At 38.9% G+C, this 27996-nt stretch overlaps 1 protein-coding gene across 1 annotated transcript in view; it reads left to right on the plus strand.

Annotated features, from left to right (window-relative positions):
- Window positions 1-27573, plus strand: part of LOC137131543 (contactin-associated protein-like 4) — a 63914-nt gene extending 36341 nt beyond the window's left edge. The window contains exons 11-24 of the mRNA XM_067512961.1: window positions 698-804; window positions 1889-2008; window positions 2145-2345; window positions 2651-2813; window positions 3375-3502; window positions 3678-3848; window positions 6075-6293; window positions 9746-9985; window positions 11184-11417; window positions 14624-14757; window positions 15679-15766; window positions 17027-17242; window positions 22418-22489; window positions 24135-27573. Of these exons, the coding sequence (XP_067369062.1) occupies window positions 698-804; window positions 1889-2008; window positions 2145-2345; window positions 2651-2813; window positions 3375-3502; window positions 3678-3848; window positions 6075-6293; window positions 9746-9985; window positions 11184-11417; window positions 14624-14757; window positions 15679-15766; window positions 17027-17242; window positions 22418-22489; window positions 24135-24331 (2290 nt within the window). The 3' untranslated portion in view covers window positions 24332-27573. The remainder of the gene's footprint in view (window positions 1-697; window positions 805-1888; window positions 2009-2144; window positions 2346-2650; window positions 2814-3374; window positions 3503-3677; window positions 3849-6074; window positions 6294-9745; window positions 9986-11183; window positions 11418-14623; window positions 14758-15678; window positions 15767-17026; window positions 17243-22417; window positions 22490-24134) is intronic.
- Window positions 27574-27996: the final 423 nt, after the last annotated feature.

Consider the following 27996-nt stretch of genomic DNA (forward strand, 5'->3'; position numbering starts at 1 on the left):
TACACAGACTTGGCATTGAATTAAAAAAAGTCGGCAGAAGACTTTTTCCCAAAAGTGTTTCACTGCCTGCACAGTTTTTTTTTGATACAATACCCTAAGCTGAAAGTCATAAGGTTTGGAGAATAAAACAAAAAAAGGATGATTTACTCCTGTCTACATCTCGTATGTCAAGAGAGACATGATCCTGTATGAGCAGTTTTTTTTCAAGTCATATAAATAATTACACAATTCAATTCAATTAAAAAAGCAGTGATTTTTTCCTGTTGTAAATAATCAGAAAATCCTAAAACCAAACAAAGTCTAATATTTTATCTTTGTACCATATTAACACTTTGTTACACTATTGAGAACATGAGTCATACTGTAGCAAAAGGTGACAGGCAGTTTATTAAGCTGATGAATAAAGTGGAATAAAGCCAGGTACTTTGGAAGTAATTGGAGGTTGTGAAAGAAAACTTTTCTGTAACCTTAACGTCATTGTTTTACCTTTGTAACTTTAACTTTAGAGCTAATCTAAACCCTAATTTGAAACAGGATAACTTCTGACTCCACTTGATGAAGATGCCTAATTTGTGCCATTTTTACAAAAAATATGTTGGCAAATTAAACTCCGCTCACAACTAATCAAAAAATAATACAGATAAAGTATGACCATGTGCTTTCCCCCTGTCTCTCTGTGTCTCTCTCCATGTCTCAGGTGTTCTCCCAGTCACTGTGAACATGGAGGCAGCTGCAGTCAATCATGGATCACTTTCCACTGTAACTGTTCCGGCACAGGCTACAGCGGAGCCACCTGCCACAGCTGTAAGGTCATGGAAGAAGAGGATAAGAGACATATTTTTTAACTCACATGGCTCAACTGTAAAAGTATCTCTTTATTAATAGTCCAAGTTGATTCTTTGGAGACATGTGTGAAATTGTAGCAAAATGCGCGTACTTTCGAGAAGCAGCGCTCCAGCATTATGTTGTTAGGAAGAAATAGCAATGTGTACATTTGACTACTATTTGCTAAAACTAAAAAAATGACAGCCTTGAACCCTTAATCCCCGGCCTTCCGTTCAGAGCTGTCGAAGCTGAAATGTCTTCCCCGTCGTAGTCAATATCGTGAATCGTGTGCAATAAAGTAAATCAAACGTAGTGCAAAAAAGATCGATAACTTTTCCTCTGGTTTCCACAACAGTCAGTAGAATTATGAATACTTCTACTACTGACTCATCAACCCTGTGTTGGGCTCTTTTCTCCTTCATGACATAAACAATGAGCTAGTTATTTAGTTGTATGAATGTTCTATCATCAAGAGAATGATGTTGTTTATTAAGTTAATTTGCTTCTTTAGATTCACATCCGCAGCAGTAACAGTTTGCATGTACAATGGATTCCTGACATGGATTTTCTGTGGATTTCTGTGGGACACTACAACTAGAGCTTGAGTATTAAATGAGCATTAGTAGCATTTTATTAAAAAATGATGCCAATCAGAGGACTAGTTTGATATTTTGGTAATGTGATTATTGTTTTTCTACTAATTCTGAATAGAATACTTCTGTTTTCCAAAAATATATTATATTATATACATGTATATAGCACCTTTTGTACAGATTAGTGCAATTAAAAATGTTTTACAGATGATTAAAAATTGAAGAAATGTGTACCAAACAAAGACAATAAGAGATGGGCATAAAGACATAAAAACTGAGAAATTAAGGACCAGGCACACCTTGACACGACAAGTATGAGACTATGGTGACACTATTGCACACAAATAAAAGATAAAAGATAAAACTGGTTCACGAAAAAACAAGTAAAAAAAAAGTGTGATGCTGTTTTAATACTGTGTCATGATGATGATGATGATGTTGACAGCCTTTGTGTTTCTCTGTGTCCTCAGCGATTTACGAGCAGTCCTGCGAGGCTTACAAACACAAAGGCAACACATCTGGGCATTATTACATTGATGTGGATGGCAGTGGACCTATCAGACCACAGCTAATATACTGCAACATGACAGGTACCTGACTCACACAACGAATAAAGCCACCTGTCAGTTCACCTGAAATACACCTCACACACGTGATTTCCTCATGCGCATAATAAGAAATTTGTTTTTAAGCACACTTTGTCTCTTTCTCTTTCTTTTCCACTAGAGGAAAAGACATGGATGGTGATCCAACACAACAACACAGAGCTGACCAGAGTTCGGCCTTTGCAGGGAAAGAATCAGCATTCGGCTCACTTTGAATACGCAGCTGAAGAGGAGCAGCTGGCGGCCATCATCAGCCAGTCAGAGCACTGCGAGCAGGAACTGACCTACCACTGCAGGAAGTCGCGTCTTCTTCACGCACCAGGTAGGGTGCTGCTGCCTGTATGTCATGATTCAGCAGTTTTCATTTGGAAGAGAAAGTTGTGAAATGATACGGTAAAATGAAAATCACTGTTTCACACTACATTTTGTAAGATACTTTTTAGGTAATTTAAAGTATGTCATCAGACTATTTGTTGTCATATACACAACATGATCTTAGTAAAATAAAAATTCAAAGTTTATGTTTTTATTAGGGACAATGTTGGCATTGGGCACTTGCATGGATTGTTGAAGCTGGAAAAATTGTTCACCAAAACTGACATATTCCGCTGACTGTGTGTGTTTCAGATGGCTCTCTTCTTAGCTGGTGGGTCGGAGGTCCAGGTGTGGGACAGGTGCAGACTTACTGGGGCGGGTCTCAACCAGGCAGTCTGCAGTGCACCTGCAGCCTGCAGGGGAACTGTGTGGACCCCAAACACCAATGCAACTGCGACGCCAGTCGCAATGAATGGTAACTGTTCATTAAAAATTACAATTTGTAACTATCTTATACAATTCATTATATCAACTACAAAGAAGATGGTGAAATACACTTATCATTAGCAACATTATTACAACCTGGTCATTTCATGTTGGGGGTCAGTATGGATGAAATGTGATGCAGGCCAAAATGAATACATGTCAGAACACACATTAAAACCACCAGGTGGTTTAAATATTGTGGCTGATCCATGTATATATCAATACAATATTGCCATTTACATGTAAAAATTGATTCATCCATAAGAGTGAGGCTACTAAATCTAATCAATGGTGAATTAGTGGTTATGTTTACAGTATCCAACACACCCTGTAAACATTTATCATCATCTTAAGTTTTTCCTCTTTTCTTTCTTTTTTTGCTACATGACATAGACATGACCACAATCCTTCTTCCTCTCCTGTTTTTAACGCTCTCCTGCCAACTGATACTGGTTTGTTCCTACACTGTGTCTCTTTCACGGCTAGTCTTAGGCTTCGAGGCTGTTTTTTCCTTTTTCTTCTTCTCTATCGTTCTTTCCCTACTATCCAGGGCTAATGACTCAGGCATACTGACCCATAAAGACGCCCTCCCTGTTAGATCTGTGGTGCTGGGTGATGTTCACAGGCCCGGGTCAGAGAGCGCCTACAGAGTAGGACCTCTTCGTTGCCAAGGAGATAGTAAGTCCAGTCCAGAGACTTCAATGTCACCGTGTGCAATGCATGATTTGAAATGTTGCGCGCATGTCAAAACATTAGCAACATGTCAATGTATAATCTCAATTGTAGAGTCATTTCTGCAGTTTGCTGCTGTAATCTGAACACCAACAGTAACTATTTGTAATTTACTTTATAGAAAATGTCTGGAATGCTGCATTTTTTGACAAGGAGACGTCGTACCTCCACTTTCCCACATTCCACGGAGAGCTGAGCGCAGACATCTCCTTTCTCTTCAAAACCACTTCGTCCTCTGGTGTCTTCCTGGAAAACCTGGGCATCAAAGACTTTATTCGAATCGAACTCAGCTGTAAGTAAAACCTTTCAGGTAAGATGTCTAATCCGGACTGCACTTAGATGTGAGCATAGCCTGAGCATGAAGGATCATCCTGGGAGTTAAAGTTTCACCTGAACTCAGCTGGATGTGACAGCCTTAACTGGAACTCCACCTCAGTTCCTCTGATCCCTAAAAAATATATACTTTCCCAACACCACCACCATTTATTCTTCATCCTGTGGGAAATCACTGCAGTGTCGTTGTTCTAGCCCACTGCAGTACATTTCCTTTATAACCACTTTTTTATGGTTCTTTACTTGTGTACTCGTGCTGAAATATATCATTTCAGTATGGCACTTTATGGCAGGACATATACTGTACTTCATGCTGTTGTAGTTGTCCTTATAATGAAAAGTAATCTACCATTATAGCTGGTCTTGATAGAAACAGAAGTAGTTGGAACTTTTTATGATACACTATACATTTAATCCACAGAGACTAGTTTATGCAAGAATGCAGGTTTGAGGCTGCAACTGGCCATTTTACACGTGGAAGACAAAACTAATGAAAGTAAAAATATTAAGAAAACAAACAAAATAGAAATCAGATTTTGCTTTTGCTACTTTAAATAGTATAACAAATAAAAATGGCCAGGACAGATTTGTTAGAAAAGACAATAAATAATTGGATTAAAGTTATATATCAAACTGCTTCCTGTAATTAGCACCACACATGTCTTCAATCCTCAGCCATTTTAGCCAATTTCGATTTAAGAAAAGTGGTTACTTTGCTGTTTGGTTTGGTTTGTGTTGTGTGTAAATAAAGTTGATTTAAAAATTTAAAGTAAAAGTAGTGGGTTTAGTTTATTTTTCATTATTTTTCTCTTTTATGACATTTGTTTAACTATTTTAGATAAAAAGAGTATATACTTTATTATTTTTTGTGGCTTTGAGTAGACCGACTATTTCATCCATTTCTGTAGATCTCTCCCCTAAACAAAAACAAAAACAAAAGGGATCAAAAATCCATTTATCTATTTTTAGCCCACAATAAAAAATGTACATGCAAGGATTACCTTAGTTATTGTTCACCGGCACAGCTAGCATAGTCATAGCAAATACATATTAGATAAACTCACTACGGTTAACACATGCACACAATCACTGCAGGCAGAGCTGACATCACCTTTTCGTTTTTATACACTTTTATATATTTTATTTACTCCCTGTGTGTGTGTGTGTGTGTGTGTGTGTGTGTGTGTGTGTGTCACTCAGTGCACTCTTTTAGAATCGGTCAGCACTGTGTTAACAGCATAAAAGAAAACAGTGGTGTTTTTGTTAAGTTGTTAAGTTGTTAACAGCCCTGCTGATGTTGACAACCCCAGTCATTAGATTCCTGAGTATATTTGAGCAGAAGTGTCAGAGTAAGAAGTGATGTCAGGGAACACACATTCAGTTTTCATCTTGTTTGCACATATTCAGTAAGGTTAAGCTTTTTTGGTTATTTAACACAGACATCTAGATAAATTAGATGGATTGGATAAATTAAACTTTTACATTCAAACTGACAGTACACTCTAAATGATCTCACCTTTCTGGATGACATATATCAACAAAACTCTATGTAATCATGTGCAGAGTCCAAAAATTGATTTGAGGGTTTTGATGTCCAGCAGTAATTGTAACTGGTTCCTATGACAACTGCTCCACTTTGTGAGCCGGTTGGTGTCAGTTTATGTTTGCATCACTTCAGTGATACATTTCTTTAGTCTAAATATATATTTTTCTTATCAAAGCTCCACCAGAGCTCATGTGTCAACATGTCAACAGGCTCTGCAGTCCCACTGCAGAAATCACTTCATCTTTTTCCCTTTACAGATGGTGAAACTCTTACAGGGAAAGGGGGTTTCACCATCTACGAAGCCTTTGTTGTCTACAGGTCCTTTATTGTTTACAGTAGCAAATAAATAGAAAACCACACAGGTTCAGCAAGCACACAACAGGACATGTGCTGTGTTGGTGACAGTTTGTGTCATGCAAGCAGAGCAGCATTATAAGGCAGGAAAATAAAATAAACAATATGCACATATGGAAAAGCAAATATGCAAGGTTGTGAACTAGGGGATGACGAAAGCAGCTAAAAATCATGCACATGCAGCAGCAAGAGCTTGTGAGGGCACACCTTTGTGTGACTGTACAGAGATATACAAGTAATGCAGAAGATCAATGACTTTGTGAAAGGTCTCCTCCTCTGATGCAGCCTCTACTGAAGTCCTCTTCTCCTTTGATGTGGGTAACGGTCCGCTGGACGTTCGCGCAACGGCTGACTTCCCACTGAACGACAACAGGTGGCATCGGCTGAGAGCCGAGCGGAACGTTAAAGAGGCGTCGCTTCGCCTGGACGAGCTTCCTCCCAATACGCAGGAGGCGCCTGCTGATGGGCACATTCACCTGCAGCTGAACAGCCAGTTATTTATAGGTTTGTTTGAATTCATTCCTTTTAGTGTTAGGACTTGGTTCCAGGGTTAAGGTTAGGTACCCTTTGGCTTTACTATTGGACACTCAAGGGGCACCACTATTTGACGCTATTGGAACAATGACATCTGATATTGACGCTACAGGTACATTTTGGCATCAACATATGGACGCTCCCAAAGAGTCACAAAATCTGTACACTATACTAAAATATACACACAAAAACTGCTTGAGTTAGGGGAAACAACTTAAGGGTAAGGTTACATTAAGAGACAACACGGGTTAGGGTTAGGCACTAAAACCTCAGAGTTAGGTTAAGTTACAAGATATATTACATATAAACCAAATGAATCGAACCCTGGTCTCCGGTGGAAACGTCCTGTGTCTTGTTGAACCATGCACCTCCCTATGAGTCTTAGCCGTCAAACATTGATGAGTCAGGGTTACCATTGTACTCACTAAAAGCTTTGAGCGTCGGTCACCGTCACAAACAGGGACCTTGAGCATCAGCATATAATGCAAAGGGACTGGATTTTGGATGCCTCTGGAATGAGAAGGGGCTCTAATAAATTTGACTCAACTTTAGTGTTCCAAGTGTTACTTTTAATGGCTGCAGGGTTCTTCACTTTTAGAAAATCTGTCTTTACCATCCTCTCAATTTATTTCTTTTACTGCACTTTATCTTCCTCCCTCTTTTGCTCCCTTCACACCACATATGAAATTACTTTGTACTGTACATTTTCATTGACCCTGGGGAGGTTGGCGATCTTAAATCTTTGTCTCTTCTGCTCCTCCTGAACTAAGCACATAGCCACAGAAGCCAAAGTTTTCAACAAAACTTCACAGTGAAGCTCAACTTCCTATCCTGGTTAATACTGTGCAGGGAACATCAATCAACGTATAACAATTTTTGTTCCTAAACCTTAGCAATCTGACTTTGTGGTAGTAATACATCAATACAAGCTTCACCGACTGAGAGAAAATCCCCACAAATTACTTGAAAAATCCCCAGGAGGATGCAGTGAAAAGTTGTGCATGTAGTGGTCAGTTTCCTTGTTGTATACTTGGTGCAGTGTTTGAACCCAGTCCGGTAGTGAAGTTAGTTCTTTCCTGACAGCTCCTGATGAAGCTCCAGGCCATGATATGAAGTTCATCCACTCTGCAGCTTTGGATAGCTGTTTATCTCATTATAACAGTCATGATGTTGCCAGTTTGGTGCTTTGAGACAATTCTAATGTTGCAGACCCTGAACTCTGGAGGTCATACTGTGAGCAGTGGATAAACAATAACTTTTGGAGTTTTTAGAAGAAAGAAACATGTTTTCCTGTCTCAGTCAGCCTGTCCTCTCGGGGAGGACAAACAGACTGTCAGAGACACTGACAGCTCTCCAGCTCACTGGATATCAATAAACAGCATGGTGCTCAGTTGGTAGACACACTGCCAGTTAAATGTCAACTCCTTGAATTTTTAACCTGTCAGGTCATGTTTCAGTGTGTTTCATCACCTTATCATCATTTAAGAAATTCTATATGAGGCTGGTGACAAATCTTTGTTTCTGAAGGCGCAGAGTAATATTAGAATCACATATCAGTCAGTGTCACTATCGGATTCAATCACAGATGATATGATTTACTTATCATTCATTTCTTTATCAAAAGTTAAATCACTGTTGTGACATAAAGCAGTGCAGCCTTTCCAATCTTATTTGCACTCAGGCTGCACTAATTTAGAAATTTAAAAACAGAAAATAATGCAGACCTGAGGTTGATTTTCATGCCATACAGAAATAAAAGCCTCATTGATAATTATCCTACCTGATAAAACACAACTCTGGACCTACAATGAGCTGCTGTAAACCTGTACCGCAGCAAATGAACATTAGCCTTTATTTAAGAATGATATTTTCCAAGGATCAAGATGTTTCCATCTCCAACTCGATTTGGAAGAGAGCATAAAGTAGAATATATGTGGCTGAAATTGGCTTTAATTTTTAACAGTTTGGTGCCACTGCGCACTGTGGTTACATAATGTTCCAAACCTATGGACAGAGCTGGAAGAGAACAGTTTTCATGTTTTCTGCTCCAACCACCTGCAATAACTTGCAGAAGGAAATCAGACTGAGCTGACTACTTTGAAATTAAATCCATTCTAAACTCTATAGGAAATGATAACTTTGTTGCCTGTCTGTGTTCTGTCAAAGAAGCAAAGCACATAATTTATTGGCAGCTGTAGTTGCACTGTTTGGATTATCTAAGACTTTATAGACTTGCTTTAAAAATGTAACTTTATGTTCCATGTGTGTCTGGTCTTGTGAAGAACTGTAATGCTGCTGTTTTGACCAGGTCACCTTTGCAAAGAGGTTTTTCACCTCAGTGGGAATTTGATGGCACTAGAAGCTCCCACTTTAAAATAGTGAACCCCCATAATCCCTAAAGGAGACTATAAGGAGATTTTAATGAAAAGGCACCACTCTCAAATTCTTCTTTTTTTTCAAGAAGGAGTCCAAAGATAGGGGCTATTGTAGCTCAGTTGGTAAGGCAATGGTCCATGGACAACAGGGTCAGTGGTTTGATCCCCGGTCCTAGTTATATGTCGGAAGTGTCTCTGGGAAAGACGCTAAACCCCTAACTTCCCATCCCCAGCTTTGCAATGCCGGTCCAAACCCAATTGAAATTGGGGATGGTTGCATCAGGAAGGGCATCCAGCGTAAAAACGGTGCCAAAGCAACATGCGGACAGTGATCTGCTGTGGCGACCCTCACGAGACAAGCCGAAAAGAACAATGAAAAAAAAAAGCAGTCCAAAGACCAGATGGGCAAATCTTTTTCAGTAAAAGGCTCACAAGTATGGATCACCTCACATTTATAACAGCCCTCAAAGGTACAAATAAAACTTCCGTCTTCATTACACAAGTGAAAAAAAGGCAAACCACCACATCTACAGCTAGAATATACTGATGTACACAGTCAATTATATCTGTTGTGTTTTACTACTGCAATTTAGCAGCAGCCCTGCTTTATACAGAATATATTACATTTACTTTATAATACTGACTCCTTTATTTGTATGTATTTATGTTTAAATTCACAAACAAAATAAATGCTCTGTACAAAAAGCAGGAAAAACGCTATAAAGATACAAACAATGCTCAAATCAATTTCACTTTATGTAGAGCAAGTTAATCTGCAACTATGTTTTCAACAGCTGCAATAACAGATTATGTGCTTCCACTTACTGTTTTTTATATTATTATAATGAAGCAATATTAAGATGTTAAATTGTTTTTATTTGCTATTTGCAGAACCTTTATAGATTAAAAAAGGACAAGTAGTTAATCAAAAGCAGTAGATTAAACTGGAATGATTTAAAAATTATACTGTACGTGTTCCTACATAGAGGGCTAAAAATGAGAAGGACAAACCAAATGTTTCGTTTTTTTCTTTGTGTGTGTCTTCAGGAGGCACTGCGTCCAGGCAGAAGGGCTTTCGGGGTTGTATTCGTTCTCTGCAGCTGAACGGCATCACCCTCAACCTGGAGGAGCGAGCAAAGATCACCCCCGGGGTTCAGGCGGGATGTCCAGGCCACTGCGATAGCTATGGCTCCCTCTGCCAGAACCAGGGACGCTGTGTGGAGAGATCCATCAGCTTTTCCTGTGACTGCAGTCCATCTGCTTACACTGGACCCTTCTGTGACAGAGGTACAGAAGCTTTGTCACCAGCCTCCCATCAGCATCATAGAGACACGTCCCAGAATTAGCTTCATCTGTGTGTGTCGTCTACTTTAAAACCATATGAGCTGTGCTTTGAGAGCTGAGTTGACCATTTTTTATATTTATTTACAGTAAAGTAGCAACAGTGCTCAACACATCTTTAGCTGTAAAATGTGGGAGTATGCTGTTGGTGTTTAATAATGTGCTTATTGGCCTGTCAATATTATTTCCACAATTATTTGTACTTTTTCAGAGTTTAAAGACACGTTTTTTAAATGTTGATACTTGTGGTACTGGTGGTACAGACCTTCAGAACCTAACTGATGAGTGAGGGAAAATTAATTTACTTCTTCAAAAGCACCAAGTCACAAAGACTCAATATGTCCCTTGAATTGCATGTGAAATCTACTCTACATAAAATAAATGTGCTATTATTGCATTATCAGTGACAGTGTTTACATAATTCTAAACCTTGAATATCCATTAAAACCACACCTTTATGTCGTGGCTGATCGAGTTAAACTAAAAACTTAAAATGGTTCCCTACACTCATAGAACTATCAATGGTTTAGTCCAATTAACAATAGAAAAGGCCTTCAATGAAACTGTGGCCTTTAAAATACTCATCATCCAAACAGACAGCTTGTTATTTAAGTTACCCCACCAACATTGCACCATCATGTCAGCACCGTAACATAGCCTCATGTTTATTCAGTAATTAACTATACCAGCTGTGCCATCCACAGGTAAGAAGGAAAGCACAACTTCTTATAATTAGCAGCCAGAATTCATATTATTCTTTTTACCTGTCAGCAGGTTTTCTGTGACTGCCTTTCACCAGCTCACTAATTAGGTGTTGTCATTGCTGCTAAGGTTTTGTACATAGTGTTTATGAATCACTTATTCATTACTGGCCTGTGAACACAAGAAGGAAACCATTTTGATGCAGTGAAGTGAAATTTCCAGCGAGTGTATGTATGGAATAAAAAGGTTGTGGGGTCTTTTTTTGCCAGGCAAATGGGGATAACGTTGTGAAGAAAGAAAGAATCTCAGCCATTGACAGCTATATTTAGAAATACATGCTACTCATGTACAACATAACTGCCTGCAACACAGCTACAAATGAGACAACTGCTGTGACTCCTGTTTGCAATTAAACGTTCTGACACCGTCTCCTTCACTACAGAGGTTTCCGCCAGCTTCAAATCGGGAACATCCGTCAGCTACACTCTCAAAGAACAAATGGTGAAGGAGCTGAACAGGAGCAGCAGCAGTGCCCTGTCCTCCTCTACATACTCCGACATGACCCTGAGGACAGAAAACGTGTCCTTGAGCTTCAGGACCAGCCACACACCAGCTCTGCTCCTCTACATTGGATCCTTTCACAAAGAGTACCTGGCTCTGCTGCTCAACAAGCACGGTAAGCGCTCAGATCCTCTCGCCTGCACAGTATTTTTTAACAAGGAAGTCTTATTTTTCTCTGTTGAGCTGTATCCAAGCACCTGGTTTGGCCCTTTTTACTGTAGGAGGCTTTTGTTTCTTGCTCTATTTTACAGCTGTATGTAATTTACACCTGCGTGCTTCACTAGATCTCACTGGATGGCCCTTTATGTTCCAGGAAGTCCTCAGTATTAAAGCATATTTAGAAATCTGGAAACTTCCCAATTTGTTGCACGTCGGGGTCACCTCTAACTCCTCCCATGTGTAAATTACACAAGCTCGAGAAGGAGTCTGTTAACGTGTTTATTACGTTCCTAATTTGATTTATTTAAGTAATCCGTTTCAGCTGTGAGATGAGGGAAGTGGTTTGATGAGGGCAGCAGACAGTGATGGTCAAATTTTTGGTGATATCGCAACACACCATGTGTTATTATAGAGAAACACGCCCGAGTGTTACTCCAAATGCCTCTAAACAGTTACCTCTGCCTGCTCCCAAGCTGCATGTTCTGCTGGTCTCACAGAGTCTCCCTGTTTTCTCTCCAGTTTCTGATCACACACATGTTGCTGCAGGAAACTAAATCACTGACCATAATAATTTCTGATCATGTTGTATGTAATGTTACAATGACTTATAACATGCTCGTCCACATGGTGTTTCTGTACATGTGTAAAATGATCACCTGAGTACCTTTAGGTTGGTGTTTTTACTTCATCAACAAAACTTCTGTTATCTGCTCTCTTTGTTATTCCATCTGTCTGTATTTTCTCTCCTTTGCTCCCGTTCACTTTTGAGTTTAATCAACTCGCCTTGAGTTCAACCAAGAGAGTGGAACATGGGGTAATTTTAATTGGAAAGGACAAAGGAGGCTAATATACCTATTATAAGCAGGATTCGCCCCGATTTGCTGTAAACAGACTGTGAAAAGTCTGCTTTGATGGCGCAGACTAAAGGGAAGGTAATCAGCGGCAGGTCATTAAAGCTGCTGTGGTGATCAGATAGTCGGCAGGTAGCTGTATTGTACGCGGAGCACCCCATTAAAACTCCAAAACTAATTTCTTTTGGTGATAAAAGATTTCGAACAGCCTGGTTGCTCTTCTGTATTACAATAAACTGCATCTACAGATTTTACCAGACAAATTATTTATTGTGCTTTTCACTGATTTGGTATTTGGTGAACTTAGAAAGAGCAAAAACCTTTTGCATCTGTAGCCTAAGCCTCATATAATGATTTGCATCAGTTGGAGAGCACCTGGACACACAGTTTTATTGTGTGTTTTTATCTGATTTGCGTAAAATAAAAAATGCTGCTGTGTTTCTGGTGGCTTTAGCCTCATTTCAACATTTAAAATTCAAACCCCTGAACCAAAAGGTCACATTTAAGAGATGTGAATTCCAATTTACCAGTCCATCAACAATAACTTGCTTTTTCTGATTCTTCTGTGACAATCACATTAATATGTCCAAGCTGCAGGCAGAGACTGTTTCTGAAAATCTAATTTGTTGTCGCTCCCTGTAAACAATGCTTCCAGAACCGACATCAGTGAAAATCTAATAGAAAAAAATAATATGAATGGATGTTAAAAATACTATAACAGTTACATTGTGTGTAGAGGCTGCTTTTTATCGGCTGACTGTCAAATTCCATGTGCATATGCTCATTTTGACAAAAAGAAACAATTTCTCAGACTGTTCTTGTGCTTTGGAAATACGTGCACAAGTAGAGTCTCTCCTGACCCAGCATGCCAACAGATTCCATGTGACTGGACAGTTCTCGGATACTGGAAGCAGATACTCTGTCATGTAATAATTGTAAACTATCATTTCTTAAGACCTGATTATTTGTCAAGTAATATTTCTTCCAGAGTTAAATATGTAAATGATGCCATTAATTCCTCTATATGTCTTGCACCACTGAACACATTGTAGCACTTTGTTATCAATCAGCGTTAATAATGAATTGTTCCTGCAGTCCACCATTCATTTTAATTTCTGTTATGCTTAAACCGTAAAAAATGCAACAATTAGACACTAATTCCATCAGTTGCAGTCTCTTAGTGTTTTGTGGTCTGCAAATATTTGACAATTACATAGTCAATCATTTGCCAACAACGAGTGCCAACTAATGGAATTTCATTTATTACTGGGGTAATCTTCAGCTAATGGAGGATAAGTTGGACATTTAACCATATAAATCAGTTTGACACATACAACCGCGCTAATTTACGGTACATTCAGATGTAACTAAGCAATTACAGTAGGAAGAACAAGGGCACGTGGAAATCGGTTGTTGTTGTAGTGAACTTTTGAAAGCTGAAAAGTTCAGCTTTCACCATCTTTTTACCACCCGTGAGCTTGCTGACAATCTTCATCTCTGTGGAGTCGGATGTGGATCGTCACCTCCTGTCATGGACATTACGGTGTGAACAGACTTTCCACTGCCTCTTCTTCCTTAATAGGTGTGCTATAAAACACAGTTATTTAGTGTTAAAAAATAATTTGCAGAGCTGAAAAGTGTGAAAAATGCATGACTGGATAAGTTGGGAAACTTGTATTTTCTCTCATTCTGTCTGTTGCTTTCCCTTTGTCCTGCCCTGTTGTCCTGAAACACATCTTCACTATCAATTCAGTTTACACTGTAGCCTCACCAGGACCACTTGCACTCGTTGCTGTTAAAAATATTTTGTCATGTAAAATTGAACTCATAGAATGAAATTATCCATCTAAAATCCAATTTAAAGTTATATAAATTAACTTAAGTCTGTATATAATAAGTGGCAGGGCCACAGCCTAATTCTGTAAAAATTGAATTATTTTTGGTTCATTATTCTGTTGCCCTTGAACTGCCTGTCTGCTTTTGAATTTTCCCTAAAATAAAATTTAAGTTGAAGCACATCAATGATGAGAAAAGGTTTAGAGAAAATTGTCTTTTTAGCAAATTATGAATATGGATTGTTCATTTATTTTACATGTAAGTCAAAAGCACGAGCATTTAAGAATCACGTTTTAAGAATAATTGTTACTAATATTGCTATATGCAAAAATATTCCAATTTGGTTTTAAATCTTATTTTAAACATGTACATTATGTAATGCAGACAAAAATTCTACTTTATGTTCATTAAAGTAAAATTTTTGTTTGCATTTCCTAATGTATATGTGTGTTGTTTGGTTAACTTGTGTTTGCAGACAAGTTGGAGGTAAGATACAGACTGGACAGCAGCAAAGATGCAGAGATCCTAAGAAGCAAAGTGAGGAACCTTGCCAATGGACAGCTACATACTGTTACTATCACCAGACTGGCAGAAGCTGTCTCTGTGCAGGTAACACACACCCACACACACAACCCTGAATCTTCCCAGTTTTCTTAGCAGCCACTTCATCGGTCAGGTTTGGCATCCAGCAGGAGAAGCAGAGGGATGACACCAGGAACAAGCAGCAGGAAACACTCGGTCAATCAAGTCTTACCTGCAGTCAAACAGTGACGTCCGTCCAAAAAAGAGGCCCCAGCTCAAAAATTGACACCCTTAATCTGAACTAAAGATTTTAGCTGATCACATGGACGAAAAAAAGTCTTCTGAAAAGACGTTTTATGATCAGATAAGTTGAGTTTGTTTAGCCAAAATGACCAGAGGTTTGTTTAGTGGAGTAAAGGTGAGGAACCCTATGAAAACTTTACAACCTGTAAGGCTGTTTTGCTGTCAAGCCCTCGCGTGGATGGCATAATGAAGGGGGATCACCTCCGAATTTTTCAGCAAATGAGAAAACGTGGGTGTTCAGAAATAATAGGAAAACTAAGGATAGTAATAATTACCGCCCAAACAGAAAACTGACAAACAAATGACCAAACTTGATAACAGACATTCAACCAAATTTTATGTCTACTGTGTGTTTATTGGGGTTTTATTTTAGATTTAATGTATGCTGTACACTTTGCCCCAACAAAGAAAAAAGTTCAAAGAGTTCAATATTGCAATGACTCTCGTGTCCATGATGAGTTTTTGCAAACCTCTTAACCATAACTGAAGGTTCCCTTTAGGCATCTGAATATGTTAAGTTACTACAAGTCGATTTCCTGAAAAGTCTATTGTGTTGTTAATGACTGTTTTGTAGTAACTAGACTTTTCACCTCTCATCTGAACAGCCTTCTTCTGTTCTAACTTTTTTCAGTTGTGCAATCCGTTTGTTTTTACCACCCACTGATGTTGAAGTGTTTTAAATCATGTTTTCATAAAATCTTCCAGGTTGACCAGAACACCAAAGAGAACTTTAACCTCACATCTGATGTAGAATTCAATGGCATCAGGTTGGTGGTTCTCGGCAGAGTGCACGGTAAGTGAGACAGCCACAAAAACCCAGACAAGGCCTTTCAAGCTGCAGAGCACTTAGACTCAATTCAGAAAGTGTCTGTTAATACACAATGAGGTCTTTGAAACTGTCATCATGATGTCTGGATGCCTCTGTGCTGTCTAGGACATACAGTAGGAGGCAAAAACAAATATAGAAATAAATATAGACGCCATCAACATTGTTTTCACATCAGCACATTTTAATCAACAAGTCAAATTATACATCAACTTTTTCACTGTGATCTATACATACACTATATTGCCAAAAGTATTCGCTCACCTGCCTTCAGACCCATATGAACTTTAGTGACGTCCCATTCTTAATGCCCACCCTTTGCAGCTCTAACAGCTTCAACTCTTCTGGGAAGGCTTTCCACGAGGTTTAGGAGTGTGTTTATGAAATACATAATACACAGTGCTCGCAGTCTTCGCTCTAATTCATCCCAAAGGTGTTCTATCGGGCTGAAGTCAGGCCGGTCAAGTTCTTCCACACCAAACTCACTCGTACATGTCTTTATGGGCCTTGCTTTGTGCACCTGAATTCATTTATTTGGATGGGTGAGCGAATACTTTTGGCAAAATAGTGTATATTGATTTTTATAGATAATTAGATTAATTGATGAAAATAATTCAAAATTTAGTGCTTCAAAAAATCTGTTATCCAGCAAGATGTACTGTAACTTCATTGAAATATTTGGTACAAATTAGTCCAGCATTACAATCCACAAAGCCAATTCTGCAAACCCAGCTGAAATCCTCTTTAATTATCATTTGCAGCAGTGTTTTGAATGTATTCAAACTTTTTGGAAAGTTGTACTGTAGCTGTTCAGTCTACAGCGCTGTCGTACTTCCATAAAGGTTTATCACCACTGAATTAAATTAATTCAAACTAAATTTGGCATGTTCAGTTCAACCTTTCTAAAAATGTAAGATGATTCTACTAAAATACCTCTGCTCATGTTTGCTTCTGAGTGTCTATTAAACTGATCAGACATGTAGGTTTAGATAAAATGAGTGGCTGTGGGACTTCCTGATGTGTAACACTGGAAATGCAAATGTGCTATAAAAAGTGCTTTTCATTATGCTTTTATTAAGTAATTGATATACTGTACAGTAGGTAAAGGCTTTATAGCTACATCCGTTTGCTACAAAATGTGCACTGTGATTCTTTTTATATCCACTGGAACTTTATGTGATGGTTTCTTCACAAAACCCCGCCCTGTTTCTCTCACCTTTGCTGCAGACTCTGGTGATCTGGATCCAGAGCTGGCTCGGCTCGCCTCTCTTGGTTTCACAGGCTGCCTGTCTGCTGTTGCCTTCAACTCCATCAGCCCTCTGAAAGCTGCTCTACTCCACCCAGACACCAGCCATGTAACTGTCACCGGCCCGCTGGTCCAATCCATTTGTGGCTCAAGTTCACCTAATCCCCACACACCAGAAACTACTCACCACCTATCAGGTCCAAATGCTGTTGGTTTTATTGCCATTGTCAGCCATGTTAAGGCTCCACCAAGTGTCTCACATCCAGAAAAAAAATCCAGATGTGGTTTAATATTTACTCAAAATTAGCTGCAAAACTGTTAAATCTGTTGCTTTAGCAGTGAGTGGCAGCTATTATTGTAAGCATCCCAGCTTATTAACTTCCACAATGAGAAAAATGCAAATGATGGGTCTTTCAAAATGCTGAATGTTGTAAATGACAGACAGCTTAAAAAATCACCATAAATCATATTTTCACCAAGTAAAACATAAGTTTTATTCCGCACTGTGAATCTCACTGCAATTGTGCTTCTCAGATGTCAGTGTCAAATTGATTGTTGCTATGGGAAACACCCAGACATGAATTAAGGACGAAGTATAAAAGCACTCACAGAAATGAAGATAGTTCAATTAGTTAAGTTCCTTGAAGGTTATGTTTGTTCATTTTTAGCTTTGCTTCTTTCATACTGTCCATTTGTGGCAGGTTCACCTGTGTGTGTGTGTGTGTGTGTGTGTGTGTGTGTGTGTGTGTGGGGGGGGGGGGGGGGGCTTTGTGGATCCTCTGTTAAGCTGCTTCTAAAGTTCATCTCGGAGTCAGGGTAATTTTGTCTGGCCTTCCAAATAAATTCCCTAAGGCCATGTGTGGAGTTCAGTGCAGAACTCATCCTTGGCAGAATGGTTGACAGCTGTAATGAATAAATAAATGTGTGCATGATGAGCAAAACCTAGGACAACCATCAGTGTGGTGCCTTATAAAAATAGGAAGTCATAGAGAGGGGTACGTTGGATGTCATCAAGCAATTCAGTGGCTCTTATTTGTTATCATCAGTAGATATGAGGCGGTTCCTGCTCCACATGCTAGTATCATCAGTAGGTTGTTATCATGTTTTACACAGGTATCGCACACACTCAAGGTCGCTATACAGATAATAAATAGAATAAAATAGAGTATAAAAGAAAGAGTACGAAAGTCAGAACAGGTTTGAAGTGGGGAAGAGAACTGATATTATAAAGGTCGGGGGAGGGAATTCTGTACTTCCATTCAGTTGCTATGCTCCCAATAGTAGTGTGGTGAGCAGAGGGGCAGTGAATTGGATAGATGTAGAAGATCTGAGGGTACGGCAGGTAGCACACTGTGGTCACAAACCAGCCAACATTTCAACAAGGGCACCGAAACGTGGACCATAGTTGTTGAGCTGTCCGAGTGGGAAGTCTGACGAGACTCTCTATGCATATATCTCTGGCAGGGTAGGAGAATGATGTCGGTCAGGAGGTTTAGCATAGCCGGTGAGGGCTCTGGAAAGTGGAAGCGGAGCCGAAGGACCTCGGCAGCTGAGTACTTGATGATTCCAGCCACAGGCTGATGGAGACATGCAATGATAGTCCAGAAGAGTAGGTCTCATGAGACAATGTGATTAGGGGTTTCAGGCAGCAAAAAACAAACAAACATTCAAATTCTGGTGAAAGGTGGCATTCTAGGGAATTAAGGACTCACACTTAACAACAATTTGTGTGACACAAAATGGTGTCACATGCACAAGTCTTTTATTGCATCGCCCACCCAACCACCCTAAACCTCTCCCTGTAAAGGAAACTAAATTATGTCTCGAAATGCAACCCTGGCACATGACCTAATGCAGCTACTTCCCCCCCTTTCCCTCATACTAACCCTCCTACAGTATGTAGCAGGTGACCAACTGAACCATAACTGTGGGTTTGATAACAACAATTAAATGGCAAGATAACCCTCAAACAATCTGGTTTAGAGGAATGTTAATTTAATAAATATTATTAAGCTGACTGTAGCTGGTTAGTACTGGTTCACAGATTTTCTTCCTATGCACTTAAATCTATTTGAAAACAATAAAAATAAAAACAATGCCTTTCTGCTCTTTCTTGCACTTGTATCTCATGAAATGTAAACACTTTTTTGATAGGACTTTGCTTTGATGTTTTCTACTTGACTTAGATTCTTTCTGCCTTGTACCTCACTTGTAAGTCGCTTTGGGTAAAAGCGTCTGCTAAATGACTGAATGTAAATGTCAATTTAAATTTAATGATGGCTTGTTTGGGTTCATAACTAGATTCAATTGGTTTTTCCCAAAATGTAAATAAACCCACTCACTGTTTTAGTCACACATTGGACCTTGTACTTACATATGGCATTGAAACTGATAATTTAATAGTATTTCCTCATAATTCTCTTCTGTCTGACCATTTTCTAATAACATTTGAATTTACAATAACGGACTATACAGCAGTTAGGAAAAAATTCCACTACAGCAGATGTTTATCTGAAAATGCTGTGAATATTTTTAAAGAAATTATCTCTTCATCTTTTTCACCACCATGTGTCAATACTATGGTGAGTAGCCATCTTACTCCTGTACAAATTGATTACTTAGTTGACGATTCTGCAGCCTCATTGCGTATGATACTAGATACAGTTGCCCCTCTGAAAAAAAAGGCAGTGAATCAGAGGAGCCGACCTCCATGGTACAATTCACAAATGCACAGCTTAAAGCAGGCGTCACGAAAATTAGAGAGGAAGTGGCGTTCCACTAATTTAGAAGAATCCCGGTTAGCCTGGAAAAACAGTTTAAAAATGTACAAAAAAGCTCTCCGTGATGCCAGAACAGCATATTATTCCGCACTAATAGAGGAAAACAAGAACAACCCCCGGTTTCTGTTCAGCACTGTAGCCAGGCTGACTAAGAGCCATAGTTCTGTTGAGCCTAGTATACCCTTAACTTTGAGCAGCAATGACTTTATGACTTTCTTTACTGATAAAATTGCAGCCATTAGGGAAAAGATTCACCAGATCCTCCCTACAAATATTACAGATAGATCTTCATGTACAACAGCTCTAGAATCCTCAATAAGGCCCCAATCCATCTTAGACTGTTTTTCACCCATAGATCTCACTGAGCTAAGTTCAACTATCGCCTCCTCAAAACTAACAACATGTCTTTTAGACCCTGTTCCAACCAAATTGCTTAAAGATGTTCTACCTTTAATAGACACTTTCATATTAGATTTGATTAACCTATCTTTAGAAACTGGCTATGTACCAAAGGCTTATAAAGTTGCTGTAATCAAACCATTACTTAAAAAACCCTGTCTTGATCCAGGTGATTTAGCCAACTATAGACCAATATCAAATCTCCCGTTTATCTCTAAAATCCTTGAAAAAGTAGTTGCAAAACAATTATGTGATCACCTTTACAGGAATAATTTGTATGAAGACTTTCAGTCAGGATTCAGAGCTCATCACAGTATAGAAACAGCACTGGTAAAAGTCTCCAATGATCTTCTCCTCGCTTCAGATAATGGACTTGTGTCCGTACTCGTCTTACTAGACCTTAGTGCCGCATTTGACACCATTGACCACAACATTTTATTACAGAGACTAGAACATGGATTTGGGATTAAAGGAACCACATTACATTGGTTTAAATCTTATCTGTCAGACAGATTCCAACTTGTTCATGTTAATGATGACTCTTCTTTATGCACCAAAGTTAGCTATGGAGTTCCACAGGGCTCTGTGTTAGGACCAATACTTTTTAATCTGTACATGTCACCTTTAGGCAAAATTATTAGGAAACATTCCATAAACTTCCACTGCTATGCAGATGATACACAGCTCTATTTATCTGTGAAACCAGAAGATACTAACCAATTAGTCAAACTTGAAGCATGTCTAAAAGACATAAAGACCTGGATGTCCTACAGTTTCCTACTTCTAAATTCAGACAAAACTGAAATCATCCTCTTTGGGCCTAAAAACATGAGAAATATGCTGTCTAACAATATAGTTACTTTAGATAACATAACTTTGGCCTCCAGTACTGCGGTGAGGAACCTTGGAGTTATTTTTGACCAGGATTTGGCATTTACGTCACATATAAGACAAATCTCTAGAACAGCCTTCTTCCACCTACGGAACATTGCTAAAATTAGAAGCATCCTGTCTCAAAGTGATGCCGAAAAACTGGTCCATGCATTTGTTACTTCTAGGTTGGACTACTATAATTCCCTACTTCTGGGGAGTCCTAATAACTCCCTAAAAAGCCTTCAATTAATCCAAAATGCTGCAGCAAGAGTGCTGACTAGATTAGGAAAGAGAGATCATATTTCACCTTCACTAGCTTCTCTTCATTGGCTTCCCATAAAATCTAGAATAGAGTTCAAAACCCTCCTCCTTACATACAAAGCTCTTAATGGTCAAGCTCCATCATATTTAAAAGATCTCATAGTTCTGTATCGCCCGATTAGACCACTTCGATCCCAAAATACAGGCCTACTTGTGGTTCCCAGAGTTTGCAAAAGTAGAATGGGAGGCAGAGCCTTTAGCTATCAAGCTCCTCTCCTGTGGAACCAGCTTCCAATCCAAATTCGGGGAGCAGACACCCTCTCTACTTTTAAGACTAGGCTTAAAACCTTCCTTTTTGATAAAGCTTATAGTTAAACTGCTCACTCAACCTGAACTAGCTTTTCTCTATACATTTACTTGTCACCACTGTATACCATTAATTCTATATCCTACAACCTGTACGATGCTTTGTTGTTGCTTTTTTGTTGTTTTGTTGTTGCTTTTTTGTTGTTTTGTTGTTGCTTTTCTTGTTGTTTTGTTGTTGCTTTTTGTTGTTGCTTTTCGTTGCTCTTTTCTTTTCTTTCTCCACTTTCCACTCACGCCAACCGGTCAAGGCAGATGGCCACCCACCCTGAGCCTGGTTCTGCTGGAGGTTTCTCCCATTAAAGGGAGTTTTTCCTCTCCACTGTTGCCTAGGGCTTGCTCAAGGGGGATTTGTTGGGTTGCTTCTACATACTTGTGTAGTCTGGACTTTATTCTGTAAAGTGCCTTGAGATGACTTTGTTGTAAATTGGCGCTATATAAATAAAGTTGAATTGAATTGAATTGAATTGAATAACTGCTCAGATTAGATTAAATAGGCTCCTAATACATTACTTTATGATTCCTGTTTTCTCTTCACTCATATTTGTTGCGCCTCTTTCCTCACTTTCTGGATTTCTATTTGTCGTGTCTCTAATGGCCTCGCTTCTCCTTCTTCTTCTGTTCAGCCTTATTTGTTATTGTTCTTTTCTCGTAACACCTCTTATTCCCATGTGCCACCATCTCTTTGTGCTGCAGGACAGTCTGGATCAGTGGGAACAGGTCAGCCTTTAGTCGTTACCACCAGGAGTGATTCAGCTCTAATTGGAGGTACTGCAATAGCAACCTGCTTTACTGCCATTATCATCAATCATAAAACAGAAAGCCTCTGCAAAGCAAGCAGGATTAATGTGTTGTACAAAAGCTTGATTCATTTAATTAATTGAGCCTAATTAATTTAATACATTTTTTGAAAGTCTGATTATTTCATTTACTTGTTTTTTTCTACACCTGTCTGGAGAAAAAACTGACAGTGACATAATGTTTAAAATTGCATGCTGGGTGAATAGAAGCCACGAGTTGTCCCTCAAACAGCATGACTATGTCTATGAGTACAAAAATTAAACCAAAACTAATTAGAATACAAATGGCTTTATACTCAAAGTACAATGGATGTCCATTGTTAAATTGATAACATCAGTGCAGAAAGCTTCTTAAAGCTGAAATTGCCCAGGGAGCCTGGGGGAAATGAGCAGGCTAACGAGAAAGCAATTTAATGTTTTCCCAAAACTGGTTTGGCCAATGTCCAGTTGCTTGTTAGGTAGAATTTTCTATTTCAAATTGCTTTTCCCAATTCTTTAGCTCTAATCTGTCCTATTTGAAAACAAGGCTTGTCCTTCATACATGCTAAAGCTTTACCATGTAAAATGTTATTTGCAAAAATGCACATTACCAAAGATGAAAACTATTTGCCGTGTGGAGTTGATACAGACACAATGAGGATGCCTCTACTATAATGCAGTGTAATCCAGTGTTTTGTGACTTAAAGGCAGGCTTCAAACATGTTAAAGTTCTCTTAAAACTCCTGCATTTTCATATGTGCTTTTAACATGCTGTAATCCTTCCTCTTAATGATAATGACTATTATGAGAGCCCCTCCTAATGAGTGTGCAGAGTCCTTGTTCCGTGCAACAATGTCAATCCTGTTTCCTAAAAGTGTCTTTCTTATGCAGCTGAACTGCCAGCGCCATTGCATTTTTGAAGCGAGTGTAATCAGTGGATAATTGTATTCTGATGCAGCAGATTTTTTATTTTTTTAATGAATGAAACATTACAGCACATATAATTAGGAAATAGGTAGTTGCAAGGAGGGTGGCAGATGTATAAAACACACCACTGTCCTAGTACAGACTGGAGTTTGACCCCAGACTCCCTTGTGGTTAGTTTGAGACACCCAAAAAACTCTAAGGTTAGAAAACAGGCTTTGTCTAAAAACAAATAAATATGTTGTGTGTTTTTGTGCACAACCCTTCTCTAACAAGTGTGAATTGCAACACAACCATACAGAAAAGAAAAGAAAACAATAAAGCTGTAGTCTGTCAAACTGCATGCTGGACTTCAAAATCAGATATTTTGGCAACTACATCTCCGGGAGCCTTTATTTAATATGTGTGGTATCCACACAACCAGTTGCACTTGTGTTACTGCCCAAATCCAGATTTGCATTTGTAGTTAGTTGTATAGAGACATGTTTCAACAATGTCTCCTTAAAAGATATTTCAAAATTAACCTGAGGCTTACTGGACTAAAGCCATGTTTGGAATCACTAGACAGACATGAAAAATTGAGCACCTATCGTTTGATTGTAAATTAATTTAACTGTGAATAAAGCATTTATCTTTTGATCAGGAAAATAGAATCAACCCACTGTTGGTAAACATGGAAAACCCTTTTTCTCCGTATTTCTGCTTTGTAGGCGTAATAGCACTGGTGATCTTTGTGACCGTGTCTGCATTAGCCATTCTGGCCCGAGTCGTCTACAGGAGAAAAGGGACGTGTCAGAGCCAGGAAGTAAAAACAGTACAACCCGCGGATGGTCCGGAGCTGCCGTTCAGCCGCCAGACCAGCTCGCGCAATGGTCCGAGCGAGAGCCAGAAGGAGTATTTCATTTAGATGAACGTTCGACCTGATGCTGACCCCGCTGGTGTTGGTCCTGAGGAGGCGGACAGAGACAGAGATGCCTGGTCAAGCCTCAGTGCTTTACTCTACTAACTGAGCCTGAGCCGTGGCTCGACAAGACTGGACACAAACAGAGCAATACACTCGTGTTCTGTCCTCTGTGTTTTTCCTGTGTGGTTGTATTTTTTGTAAAAACTGTATATAGATGCAGAAAACAGTGTTGAATTTATAATGTGTCAATACTGTCAGTGAAACAATTGTAAATACTGAGTGATGTACTTTAAATTGTGAACCTTTATATCAATTGGTCGTTTTCTTGAGGTGTTTAAAGTATTTAACGAGGATTTTTTTCTGCTGCTTTGTTTGGGTTTGTGATAGTTTAAATGAGTTTTCTGACATGGCTAATGAATTTTTGCTGTTGTAAGTGAGTCAGCCAAGTGTTCATGTGAGATGGTTTGGAAGCTGAGACTGAATTCAGTGAACACTGTATAAGCTGTGGGAAAGCACATTTTTTATTTTATTTACTGACCTTGAACATTTGGTTGACCATGGTTTCCTTTCCTTAAGTTGGAGATATGACGAGTAAATGTTTTAAGACACACAGAAACTGTGGTCTACAAAACATTCCAGCTATTATCTACTTAATTCTAACATTTATCTTGTATTACACATTTCTCTGTCAAGTATGAAAGTACAAGAATCAACTAATGGAAAACATAAGATTTCATGGACTGGATCCACATGTATTATTATTCAGGGCTGACCAAGCACAAAATAAGAAACTCAAAAGTGTTTATTTGACATTGTCAGTAACAGTTTAAAGTACCTGCAACAGTGTAATGAAACCAAATTCATTGTATATTTTCGGCATACAATGGCACACCACTACAGTACTTATACATAGGTACAGAAATTATACATAGGTACAACTGTACAACGCAGTGGTTTGGCTGATTTACAAGCAACAAGCAACGATCTGTGTTTGGGAGGAACTTAGTCAGACCTTTGTTATACTTTAAACTCTTTTTTTTAATATTTAGCTGATTTGTATCAGCTACACATCTTTGTGACATTTCTCCTTTTTTCAGTGCTCTCACGCAGATGAAAAGACATTTTCTACCAATGACACTGATTCAGCTTCCTGCTGCAGGGAGAGGTTAGCATTTTTGTGTTTTACCAAAAAGTTATCTTTTTTTATAGAAACATATTGTTGCCCCCAGAGGTGGTTGGCATGATCCACGAAAACAGACAAGATGTATGAGTAGAGTCAGTTTGTCCAGAACACAATTATAAAGTTTAGTTGTATAGTAACATGTCATCACAATATTGTTTCTGAACCTGGTCATGCATTACTGCATAAAGTTACCACAGTTACGTATGTGGTACTGCGTTATATTGCATTATTGCAATAAAATATATCATGTGACCACCCACCATCAACACTGCTCACTGATAATCGCATGTCACGTTTGGATGGGAGATGTTGTCTGTTGGTAAACAGATGTGGCATTTTACTGCTCCACCGCACAAAGCCAGGTAGGACATTGACGAATCATCGTTCATCACTGAACATGAAAAACCAGTAATGAAATCAGCTTCAGCATGAAAATACAGTATGTCAGGGACGGACATCAAATAGTGCGAGGAGTCAGTTTCTGGTGACAGATGTGTGGTTTCTCTCGTTGCAGCGCAGCAATTTCAGTGACCTGCTGTGAGCTTTTAATTTGTACAGATATTTTAGTAACAAACAAAATTTTTATCAGTTACAATAATGCAAATTATGTTTTTATGAGGGTTTTTCTTTCCTTTGAGTTGAATTATAATTCGGTCTAATTGTTTCTGTTGTGAGAACAGAGGGTTTGTGAAATGCTACAACATAGAGCTTAATCAATTAACATGAGATTTGTAGCTTGATCAAGGAACCAATTTTAACTGCTGCAGAAAGCAACATCATTCGGTGGTTAGAAACTTAAAACGTGAATCAATTCTTTCTTTGTTAAATGAAGCTAAAAGACAGCAAATGTAATTAACATAAATTTACATCTTCACTGTGTGACATTTCTGATGGACATTAATATGCATCTATCTGCAAAAAGGAGATATGTCACCACCCTTTTTTTTTTATGGAAACATTCAGGTGCTGGAGATGCCACGTTAATTGTTGTCGACATCCCACCTAGCCTCTGTCCACGCTGAAACAATCACACACAGAGCTTTGATATGTCATAGGGCCTCCCACTGCCTCCTGTCCACCCCCTAACACACACACACACAGACACACACAGGACTCCGCTGATCCAGAAGACAGCAGCTGGGTGGATGTCAGCATGTATTATTTACAGAGAGAGACGCATCCGTGAGTCTAATGACACCTCATTAGGGAGAACAACAAGAGGACTTGTTGTAACGACACATGCTGCAGCACCATGAAGGAAAAATAATTCAGCTCATAAGTCAAGATCATCTTCACCTCAGTTATTTGAAGTGAAGACAATTATATGAGTGCTATGTTCCTCCAAACAAACAAAATAATGTTTTGAATTATGTGACAATGTGCCATCATAAACTATTTTATTAAAACCAGAAAACTGATACCAAAAATGTGACCTTTGTTTGTTGTGAGAAATGGTGGTCATTATAAAGCAATTAACCAGTTGGGAACAGATTCTCTAAAGGGGCGAGTGATAAAAACCGGCACCGTTGATAGATACAGGTTTAGGGGAAAAGTTGTGTTTAGGTTTAATTGGAATCTTGGGACCATCTTATTTTGCACAAAGCCAACCTGAGTTTGGTTTGTGAAGTGTAAATATTACTGTAAATATTACTACGTGGGGGCAGCACGTCGGAGGAGTGTTTAGCAGGCCTTTCTGTGTGGAGTTTGTTCTCCCTGTGCTTATATGGGTTTCCTCCAGTTTCCTCCATCAGTCCAAAGACATGCATGTTAGTGATTCTAAATTGCCTGTGGGTGTGCTGAGATACACTGGAGACCCAGGTTGAAAGGCTAAAGACAATGGATGGATGGCTATTACTACATAAACATGTAATGATTGTATCACTCAAGTCAATTTTATTTATATAGCCCTTTTTATTCACAATGGCAATTCAAGGTGTCGTGGTAAATGTCAATGTAAAACTTTACCACAGTGGTATTTTCAGTCTGCTGCACAAGCCCATCGTCTGTTCATAGACCCTCCAATTCAATAAGGAAAAACAATGCCAGAAATTGTGTCCTACAAAGAACATGGATTATTTTGCCCTCCATTAACCTAAACTGTAAATGGAGTGGCAGTAGTAATAGCACTGTCTTGTTTTAATATTTGCAGTTAATTTGTGATACTATTAGATTTAAGTAGCAAGACTGTCCACAGTGTACCTGCAAATGTTTGTGTAGCCAGGCTTGTGTAAGAGACAGCATTCCTTTGGACACAAAAGGTTCGTTAGTCCAGGTCAATGCTGGGACTGAATAAAGTCAGGCCTTCATGCTTTGCAGGTTTAAGGTCCCATTTACTGTGCACATCAAATGGTACTTGTGCCAACTATAGGGTCAGGGGTCAAACTGGCTGAGTTTTGACAAAAACAAAGCACAAGAGTGTCTCATTCATTCACATTCTGCTTAAATATAGATTTTTAAAAGGGCTCTTTGAGGACCACAAGAAACA

The sequence above is a fragment of the Channa argus genome, chromosome 1 (genome assembly GCF_033026475.1).
Source record: "Channa argus isolate prfri chromosome 1, Channa argus male v1.0, whole genome shotgun sequence".
NCBI classification, from domain to species: domain Eukaryota; kingdom Metazoa; phylum Chordata; class Actinopteri; order Anabantiformes; family Channidae; genus Channa; species Channa argus.